We start from the raw sequence: 11,421 nt of genomic DNA on the forward strand, positions 1-11,421 counted from the left end.
AAGGTCCTTGCTCCACCTTATAAAGTTGTTTTCTCAGAGAAAAATTAAGCATCAACATAGGTACTTTATTCATGTATCTACATTACTCTAACAGTATATCCTTCTGTTCTATGTCTTAAGTACATAAATAACAGAGGCATACAATTTCACAGTCCAAACTTAATACCAACAGAAAAAATATTTTTTCTTTGGATGGTTTAAACTAAAAAAAGTCACCTGAGAATGAAAGTCTAGTTAAAAGTATTGCTGTATATAACTATATTTGTTTCTTTGTTGTCTACATTAGTATCTCCAAAAAGAATCTGGTTAACAGGCGTTTCCAAAAATACAAAGAACCATCTCAGATTAAATGTCAGTTAATACATTTGTAGCTTTTAGCTAAATTTCAATTACATTAAGTACAACAGAATGTCTTTTAAAACATTACAGATGCTGAACTCATACTCTAGAGCAAGACTTTTCGAATATAAGAGGAAATGCCACGATTATGGAATGAAGCGGAGTTGGGGTGGGTGGGGGGGGGGTGTCCAGCAAAGAACTTCCCAGAGGACCCTAGAGATTAATTGAATTAAAGTGTGGCTGAAATAATCTCTTACAACAAATCTGAACAGACTGTCTTCATAAAGGCAGGGGGAGGGTAAGAATAAGCATATTCATTTATTGCCCTCAGATTTTAAGGCAGAAAGGCCAGGAGAAATAGTAATAATAAAAACAATTACATGTTACTGGTTTGTTTGCTTTTGAGGGTCTTGGTTTGGTTTTTTAACACCGAAGAGAAGCAGCCCGTCCAAAGGATAACCACTGCATTCAGCCACCAAATAATGTCTTATTCCTTGTAGCAGGTTCAAAAAAAGAATAGTTCATCAAGAAGATGAAGAGAAAGTAACTGATTTATATGGATGGACAGAATTTTTTTTTAAAAGAAGGTAAATGGAAACATATTAAAGGTCCCTATACAAACTCAATAGAAAATCAATTAGTACCAGAGTAATTGTTTACAAGAAAAGCTGGAAATTATAAAAGGAGACAAGAAACATTTTTCCTATTGCTCCTCTCCATCTAAACAGTTACAAGTAACTCCTATAGAAATGCTTCCACTTTTCTGATCTATCAATTCTATTCACAATTGATGCAAAGATTACTACTTTAAATGAAGCTAAATATAACTGTTGTGCTTTATCTTTCAGATATGCAATATTTCTTACCTTTTTTTTTTCAATAAGCATATACTTTACAAATCTTTTTAAGAAAAAAATTGTATTTTTAAGAAAATTCAAAGTGAAAACTGAAGCTGCTCTGCACAAACTATGGAAGGACACCGAAAGTTACTAAGATTTCAATCTGAGCTTTGCATTATAAACACCTCCATCAAAAAGTTATTTTGTAATCTTGAATCAGTATTGTACAGGAAAGTATAAAATGTTCACAAGTCAGGTTTTACTAACCTCTGCATTCCAGAATAAAATTAAGATTATAAATGTTTTGGGGTTTTTTTACACAGAATAAATAGTGTAATTGGAGAATCATTGTTTCCTCTACACAGCTATAATTCCTTTCAAAGATGCTAACACTTCAAATTTCCTCTCTCCACACTTTCAAGCAATCTCTAGGTTTATAGACACTGCATTTCCTAAGCGTTTTCCAGATTGCATACAATTAAGTTCATAAATATGAGTCATACAGCAAAAGGAAAAGAGATGGTGCCAGACTCCTAAATCAGAACCTAATACCAGAGTAGTTTCAATCATACTGCCTCACCAACAACTCTTCCTAACCAATACCTAATTTTGCTTCAGGTTTATGCCTGTGTCAATATATGCAAAATTTGAATGCATTCACTTAGACATCAATAAACACTGTTCATACAAACACTTCTCTATTTATAAACCAACATAATTTATATCTGGTGATGAAGAGACTGAATTCATTCCACCTACTTTTAGGTTCTTAAATGTGGTGCCAAGATAGGAGCGCTCTCCTGCAGTCCCTGCAACCCTTCACCATCCTCCTGGAAAACATTTTCTCACTGATTATAGAGTAAGTTTGCACTGTACAAATGTATAAACTGTTTACTAATATAGCACTCACAATTAAGTACAATGAATTCAGGCTCCCCGCACCGCCCCAATTACTTTAAGTATGTCCAAAAAGACAAAAGGCAAATATTGCATTGAAACAAAACGTATTCTCCACAGACAGCAAAACTGAATTTACTTTGTATTTGGGAAGCCTGTTTTGTAAAAAAAAAAAATAATATATATATATATATATCTCTGCAGCGTCAGGTCTTTAAAAGCATGTCTAAGTGACTAATGGTTTCTTCAATGCATACTGGGGGGCAAGCTTAAAGGAAAAAACATACATGCATATATATATATATACACACACCAGCATAACAGTATGATTATTCATTAATACCTAGCTAGTTTTGCTTCACAGCTTTACCTGAAGAATACGGTCACAAAGCTGAAAGTGAGAAGCTCATAGATATCTTCTAATTTATTTTTTATTAAAACACTGTTTAATTATTTTGGTTCTCTACTGCTTAATCCTAATCTATTTGATGGCAACAATTCCCCATAAATTAACTGCTACTTTTTCTAGGATAAAATGACAACCTTTTTCTAAGTCAGCTCCTCGTAGTACCGTACTGCCAAGAGCTCTTTCTATTTATTTTTCATCTGGAAGATCATTTAAGACATTAAGTTACAAAGACACACCTGAGTCTCACCCAAAGACACACTGCAAATCCCTTCAGCAGTGTGACGCACTCAGAAATATCCTCAAGGAAGGCAATGCCACATAATGCAGGATCACACATGGAATACTCCACAGTGTCAGGTATCCAAACTTCTGAAGAAGGTGCTCTCCTCAACACATGTACACATACAGTTGACTACAAAACTAGCTTTAAAATCTTGTCTAAAGTTACTTGTGTTAATTTGGTACCTAACACACTCTTTCTGTTCTCCTCAGAATAATAACCACAATCATTAGCATCAGTGACCACTACTGGTACCTCAAACTGGAGGACAATAAACCTTTTCCAGGAACCAAAAAGCACTATGCAACCTCGTTTCCATTTCTACCTCATTTGCTATATAGGATATGTGCTTTACCCCTTCATCCCCCACTCTTTTCTAGGATCCCAGGATAATCTTATGGAAAATTCAGAGCAAAAATATTGTATTTCAAGACAGAATTTATTTTCACTACAAACCATCCAGCAACAGGTCTGAAGGAATTTCTGGATCCTCAGAATTTCCAAGTGGCTAAATTTAAAAACAAGAAACATGCAAAATGAATTTGCAAAAGTATTCATGCAAAATGCTTCAATAAAAGTTTCCATCAAAGTCCGCTAATTCCAATTAGCATGCAGAACTATAGATATCACCAATCATAACATTACCCAGACTTAAGACACAGCTACAGCATTTGATTGACTGCCAGAACTTTTGGATTTGGAAACCAAACACAGGCAGCAACAGCTTCATGGCTTTGGAGTTTAAAAAATGAAGCAAATTCCAGAGGCCAGCAGCCGCCTAAGCAAATTATGTGTGTCCTACAAAAAAATACAGCATTGCTACCAAATATAATTGCCAAATGCGCCAAAAAGGGTCAACCACAGTAGTAAGGCTCCAGGCAGCAATTATTTTTGTGTGTACTGAAAAATGAATATAAAAAGCAACACTAGAATATGCAATGAAGGCGGAGTGGAAAGGCAGTACATGGAAGAAAGCTAACTATTTTTAAATATACGCAATCACAGCCTACCTTTTTAGACCCAACAACAAACTCACAGGGCAGTATGAGAGAAGAAGAAAAAAAAAAAAAAGGAAGGAACAAAAAAATTAGAAAGACAGAGAACAGAAAGAAACAGCCAAATACACATACTGAGATATCATAAACTTTGATAAATCAGTGAACAAATCCCATCTACAATACTGTGTAGAGAAAGACACATCCATAAACAGAGCCCTCCTTTCTCATCACTCAACCGTATTAAATGGATGCCTTACCAGTGTAAGAAAGAACCTAAGACACAAACTGATGCAAACAACATTAAAATGAGCTTATCTGAGTAGATTTATAATCATACATAAGTATGTTTATTTTTTTAACTGAAAGCAAAAATAAAATAGAACAATTAAACAAATGGGATTTCTGGTATTTCTGGCAAGTATGTTTCCTAGTTTCAAGTTTGTTGGACCTCTGTATCACCATGAGAACATGAATTTCCTTCTTTTTAATTAGTCTTGTGGTCTTTACAAGTAACTGTCAGGTGCAACTGATTTTACAAACTTTTTCAATTATCCTCAGCAGCCATGTGACCACACAAATATTTTACCTAATTTACTGATGAACAAACAGAAAGAAAAATTCACAGATTTGCCGAGATCACTTTGTTGGCTGAGTGCTCTAGGAATTCAACCAAGGTCAGACTCCCAGTCCTACAACTTCTATTTAACAGGAAAATCTTTTTTAAAAATTTCTTTGGACTTAATCCCATTAATTTTTCATACGTTAAGTTTTCTACCAGCCAAAAAAATTATTCTAAGCCAATAATATAGTGAGTTTGTGTATATTGTCATGTCAGTACTAGTTCTGGGAATGTTGTCTCTTCTGCTCATTATACTAGCAACTTGCAAAAGACAATTCTCAGAAAAAGTGGAGCTGATCTTTGTCTTATTAGAAATGCAGATAATTCATCCTCCCAATTTATGAACTCTGCATCTTAAAAGAAGCCAATCACATTGCAATTTTTATGCAACCAAATTAACGATTGTCTTACTAACCAGATAAAAGAGAAGATCAGTTCTGTGTATCTAGTCTGGATCATAACAGAAGTATTAACCCTAATATCTTCACTAAATTACTTGCAGAAGAGTCTCCTTTAAGATACAAAAAAGTTCAGTAGTTTTAATTAGTCTTCAAATCACGTGATCATAATTCCTATGTTCCATGTAACTTCTTAACATATTTTCCCTTAACATATCAGCCCAGTTCATTAGCACAAGGTTACAGCTGCACTCTAATAAGACCTTTGCTACACACCGTGAAATTAAACTTCGATTTTAGAAGTTACAGGAAAAGATACGTGTATTTAGCCTAAGTGAACTTAGGCTAATGTGCAGCTATATCAGCAAAGACACATACTCTCTATTATAAGCACAGAAAATGTGCCTTCCATCTATTTAATGTAGAGTATTTGTGCCTTTTAACCAGTGAGTTGCACACTGACTGGGTGGTCCTGATATATTATATACCAAAAATATCTTAACATGGATGGGAGGTATATATAAAAAAAAAAGAGTAAGTAGACTTTCTTTGCCTTTAACACTTTAGAAGTTTCCACTTACTCTAGAAAAAGCTGTTTCATTTGCCTCAATATCTCAATAATGTGGTAATTTTCTTTATTTCTTTCTTTAAACTCATGCTGACAGACTCAAAACGAACAAAGTAACAAAAGTTATTCTACCAGATATTCTCATATGCCCTCCACGCACTCAGACAACTTTTACCCCTCCCTGCACAGAATTTTATACAACATCACATCTTACAAGAACAGAAACTGGACTCTGTCAAAGGTGGTCCTTTCTAGCCATGTATCTCCCCGTTACGACTTAATGCAATGTTTTCCCCTGTCACTGCAAAAGAGAACATGCTAGAATAAAAACCTTTTATTGCAACCCAAGTAATAAAATGCGATGTACTACCATTTCACATCTAAAGACTTAGGCTTGAAAGTGTAGGTTAGTTTAACAAACTGAGCTTAGTTCAACTACACTTCATGGTCCTGAACTTCTGCTAAAAAAGATGCATCATGCTACATGAAAGGTGCCTAAAAAGGTCCTTGTGCAGAGCAGCTCAGGTACACTATGCACATGTATTTCTAACTCAAGGACAACTCCTTTTCTGACATTTACTTGGGATTACATAAATTTCTGCTTTCTGTTACAAAACTCAAAAATATTTTAAAAAGCCCATGCATTTAGAGTATTTTCTTACTCATCTTTACATCATCATATGCAAAATACTAAACTGAATATAAAGATCTTTTAATTCAGCTTGGTTATGCTATTCATATATAAATCCTAAGTTTTAAAACAATCAGAAGTACCAACTAGCAAAATAAGGCTACAAAACTCTCTCGCTATTGAACTGAAAGAGGAGGGATTACAACATTTTAACACCTTTTCTTAGAGCAGTTACATGCAGCAAACATTCAAAGTGTATCCATTGATCTAGACTGACTGCAAAACTATTTGGTATTCAAAGCACCCAACACAGTTGTATGTATACCTGAACCAGTGATTAACTCTGTATAAACCCATACGTTTACACAACCAGGGTCATACACTTGCCACTATGCAAAGAACTCAAGCACCATACTCAATCTTTTTCAACTCTTAAGTGCAACAGCATAAAACACCTTCTTGGACATGTGTGGACAAACGTATCGCCTGTTATTCAAGCTCCACAGCAGTTCAGTACTTCACAGGAAATACTCAGCCACTAGCTACAACACAGCCACTGGTCATAAATAAGTAATTTAAGCAAGGAACTGACTTCCAAAGTACAATTTGGAAGCATGCTATTTGGAAGACATAATTGAACAGCATAATTAATTCTGATTTTGAGATTCTTGGCCAAAACTCATAGTTTTCTTAGCTAACTGGAACAGGAAACTTCGGTGATTACATTAAACCAAAATTCATCCAAACTGAGTAATTAAAGCTGAGATTCTAAAAGGGCTCATGCAGTCTACAAAACTTTACCGCCAGTGCAGAGCACAAAGAACAGTAACACTTTAACCCATTGCTAATGAAAGTTGAATAGTGCAGGGACTAACCAGAACACTGAAAAGAGTAGCTCGAACGGAACAGCACATCAGAGCAAGTTCAACTGCTCACCAACAAAGAAAGGTACTGACGGTCCTTCAAGCAACCGGAGATAATTTAATGGAGGGCTTCAAGCTCTTTAGAAATTTAGAATTCTTTATTCCAGTATATCACATTCTTATCTAGAGATTCTGAGGCTAGGACTAACCATGCAGGCAGAGCTGATGTATATGACCAGAAGACCTGCCTACACAGCTCTGGACAACCCTGCCTGGATACCTCTGAGCTTTTACACACAATAATGACTGCTGGAATCCCTAGTAGTAAAAAAGTAGTAAAAAAAGAAAGATGTGAAAGATAGTAGTCCCACCTGATGGGAAGCCCTATTTGTCTTTCCCAGGACAAAAGGAAGACAGTTGCTTTCATCCTTTGGATTTGACTGCAAACAGGAGAGTCAAAACAGATTTTGCACCTGCCTGGAGCTAGCAAGCCAGAATTACTAATCCCTAACACAAGAACTACATAACAAAGCTGAAAGCCGAGCATGCAAATGATTAGGAAGGAAAGATGTGGGGGGAAAAAGAGAATGCCAGCAACAACAACAAAATCTTTAACATACACAAAACCAAAGAGAATAGTTGTGAGAAAAATGATAGCAAAACAAGACGGGTCAAGAATATCACAGAATTAAATAAAAACAAAATAGAGCAGAAGTTGAACTCAGTCACCAAAATAAGTGGTCACTATTTCATAGGATGAAAAAGTAGATAGAGGCTGACAAGGGAAAAAAACCAAACTACACATTATGTAGGATTAGTCAAATACTACTCAACAAAACATAATTTTTTTTTTATTTATGTTAACTGAATTTCTTATTAATACTGTATATCTACAAACCATTTGAAGCTTCCTAGCAAAAAGTCTCTTTATAGCAGTATATATCAAACCTTTCCTGTGACTTCTTCCCACTATTTGATTAGCCTCATAAATTTTTATATATATATATATAAACTCAAAACATAAATATGGTCACACTAGAAATTAAGTCTCTTAAATTACAGCAGACATACATAATAAAATAGAGGCACAACCTTTAATGAAACACAGTATGCTTTGTCCTTTCTAATAGGCTTATTCTAAAGGCTAGCAATTGTCACAGATATTTTTTCAAAACCTGTGAGCTGACAACAATAGCTGCTTACCTGCTATCGGTGTCCAGACCTACAAAATCCTTCTTCTCAAAAGGAACACAGAGGAGCGGGATCTTGTCTCCAGATTTATCAGTGGCTCTGTCAAGCCGCTTAGACTCCAACACTATGAAGAGGGATTCAATAAAATCTTCTATCCTCTTCTCCACGGTTTCACATTCATCATAACTGGGATAAAATGCCACATCTGTGCGGGGCTGCTCTGCAATCTCTCCTTGAAGCCCAAAGACAAACAACCGGGAATCATAGAGAGTAGAACCATACATTTCCTTCTGAAGATGGAATTTTTCAAAAGTCTGAGGCCAGTCCTTTGCAGAAGAACAGTCCGTAATAGTTATCAGCCCCACAACTTTCCGGTGTGTCTGAAAATCCCCCCATTCATTGTTCTCTGGGGGATAATGGTGCCTGTAACGGATATACAACACACGCTGAGAGTCACGCACGTTTACTTGACTCACTGCTGAAATTCGCTTGTAGATCCTGAAAAAGCTCTCTTCGGGTACAATGCCAATTGGCTGAACCACAACCAGGAGAGTCTGATGATCCTCAGCACACTGCATGTAGTCAGGAACACTCATTTTGCACCAAGTGCAGGCTAGTAAAAGAAAAACTTATATTATTTTTTTAACATTCAGAAGTACCCACGTTGCCAAATCAAACCAGAACTTTGATGCCAAACACTCCTACCTCCTGTATACATGTGCTGTGATACTAATACTTTCACCATTCCACTAAATCTTCAGTTACACAGCCTCCTGACAGTTACACAGTGCACAGGAAGTGTTTTTAGTCACGTATCAGTATGGCCACAAAAAGCTGTAAATTACGTTTTTCCAACCGAATTTCCAACATTCGGTGTGCAGCTACACAAGCCACCCTAACACACGGGGCAGCAGTCTCTCCCTACCACAGAATAAAAGCTTGCCAGAGCACCACCTCAGAGTAGATGTTCTTTGAGGCTCTCCAGTCTGCCTCCACAACATGCCGCAGGGAACTACGGAAAACTGCGTAAGGTGGGAGGTAAACCAACACCAAAATGGCACGACTGAACTTTACACAGTTGTCAGTGCTCACACGTGGCCAGGCAGAGGAAAATCAAGTCCAGAATACATTTTTGAGAAAAAGTGAAGTCATTTTCTCAAAACACACACAGGTTCATCAGAAGAACCCGGCAATATTTTCTGATTCTATATTTAAATATTTAGAATTCCTTCTCCCCTGAGCTATCTAAAATTGGTTACTGTACTGCAGCTGCAAAGTGCTGTGAAGCTTATATAAAGACGTGCAGAGCTATGCCTTCACACCCCCTCCGAGCCCTCCCGGACCACACAGATCCCTTGGTGGATTTCAGCTCCAAAGCACCCTCTAAAACGTACATTTAGCAAAGAGAGAAAAAAAAAACAAGTATCCACCCCAAAACCCCCAAAGAAACAAAATAATAACAACAACAACCCGCAGCACGCTTTAAACCAGGGGTCCTCAAACTTTTTGAGCAGGGGGGCGGCGCACGGATGCAGTGGCAGGCAGTCATCTGCGGCTGCTTGGTTCCCCCCCCAACCCCCGGCGGGGGTCTGTAAATACCGGGGGCCGGACTGAGGACCCTGGGGCCCGCGGGCCGTAGCTTGAGGACCCCTGCTTTAAACTGACGCTGCTGGTTTTACCAAACAGAACGAAGAAAAAGAGTTCCGAGCGCGGGAGCACAGGTGGCCCAGGAACAACTGGCAGAGGACGAGGGGCTCCTTATAACTACTGACACTGCCAGGACCCGCTCATATAAACCCCCTCTCCCACACCCCGCAGCCCCGCGCCCTGCCCCCGCTGCCCGTCCCGCCGCTTCCGACTCAGCGGGAGGCCGCGTCCAGCCGCAGCGGGCGGGCTGCTGGGCGGGGAGCGTGGGGAGGGCTTCGGCCCCCGCGGCCGCTCTGCCGGGGCACCGCCGCCCCGTTTCCCCCCGTTATCCCTCTCCGCGGGTAGATCCTCACGTCGAGCGCAACGAAGTTTAGGAGGGGAGAAGAAATAGATTGTAAACCAAGAGACAAGCCCAGAGGAGGCGCGGCGGCAGGCACGTACGCCCCGCAACCCCGCGCCCTGGGAGGAAGTGGGGTGAGGGGCAGCGTGAGGAGAGGTGAGGCCCAGGGCAGCGGGGGAGACGAGACAAAGTCTCTCGGGAAGACGGGGGACCGACCACCTCAGGGCCGGAGCGGACTCTGGGGTGGGTACCGCGGGGAGGGGGGGGCACTCACAGCCGGGACAGGAACCACCCCCGCCTCCTCCTGCTGCCGGACGCGCGGGGCGGGCAGGGGCGGGGCGCGGCGGAACTGACGGCAATGGGCGCTCGTGGTCCCGCCCCGTGGGGAGGGCGGCGCATGCGCACTCGGGGCAGGGAGGGGGAGGGGGGTGGGCTCGCTGGGTGGTCGGTTTCCCGCCTGCCGCACGCGCGCGATGCCTCACCTGGTGTTTCCTCAGGGACAGCGCTTCTGTCTGTACAAACACGGGAACATTCAAGAGGAATTCACTAAAAGAAATGAGCATCAGCGGGGCGGGTGAATTCCAGCTGCCAATATCTGTCCCTACTGCCTAACTGAAAACTTCAGGGGCTCAAACACTTAGTAGTGGCCAACAGTCAGCCTTCGTAGCATGTCCAAATCCTGAAATCGGTCTTTGGTGTCTTGTAGCTTCAAGGGCAAAAATCTTGAAGACTCTGGGAGGAATTTGCCTTGCATGAGAGTTAGGCTACTTGTGTAGTGGAGGATATGGGAACTTCATGAAGTTTAACAAGGTCAACGGCAAGATCCTGTATGTGGATGGGTCGGTGGAACCCCTGGTAACAGTACAGGCTGGGGAATAAGTGGATTGCAAACAGCCCTGCAGAGAAGGAATACTGTAGGGATACTTATGGATGAAAGACTGGACGTGAGCTAGCACTGTGTGCTTGCACCACAGAAAGTCACTTGTACCCAGGGCTGCATCCAAAGCAGCGTGGCCAACAGGTCAAGGGAGGTGATTCTCCCTCTCTAATCCACTCTTGTGAGACCCCACTTTGAGGTACTGCATTCAGCTCTTCTTGCAAGCCCTCGCTTGCCAACTTTGCTATTCAGCCAAAAAGTAAAAACTGCTCTTGGCCTCAGTCTGCAAATGCTCTTGCATGGGCACATTCTCAGACTCTATTTTTCCAGTGCAGATGCATGTTGGAATAGAAGGGAGCATGTCATGACTTTAAGTAATGGCACTCCAACAAAATAACTTCAATAGATTTTACAGGTTCTTAAGACTTTGCATTTAGATAGAATCATAGAATTATTTAGGCTGGAAAAAACCCTTAAGATCGTGGACTCCAGCCTAATATTAACCCAGCTCTGCCAAGCCCACCA

General features: G+C 40.1%; 1 protein-coding gene across 11 annotated transcripts in view; it reads right to left on the reverse strand.

The window, feature by feature from the left end:
- Positions 1 to 10,582, reverse strand: part of TRAPPC9 (trafficking protein particle complex subunit 9) — a gene marked incomplete at its 5' end in the record, with an annotated part of 509,504 nt that extends 498,922 nt beyond the window's left edge. For 10 of the 11 annotated variants that reach the window (XM_080377735.1, XM_080377732.1, XM_080377741.1 and 7 more), the window contains 2 exons: positions 8,045 to 8,645; positions 10,294 to 10,582. In XM_080377735.1, the coding sequence (XP_080233861.1) occupies positions 8,045 to 8,645; positions 10,294 to 10,582 (890 nt within the window). Of the gene's footprint in view, positions 1 to 8,044; positions 8,646 to 9,711; positions 9,849 to 10,293 lie in introns of those variants that run through there. The other variant, XM_080377736.1, reaches the window with a different exon arrangement.
- Between the last annotated feature and the right edge of the window lie 839 nt (positions 10,583 to 11,421).

This window comes from Falco punctatus (genome assembly GCF_963210335.1).
Source record: "Falco punctatus genome assembly, chromosome: 3".
Taxonomy (NCBI): Eukaryota; Metazoa; Chordata; class Aves; order Falconiformes; family Falconidae; genus Falco; species Falco punctatus.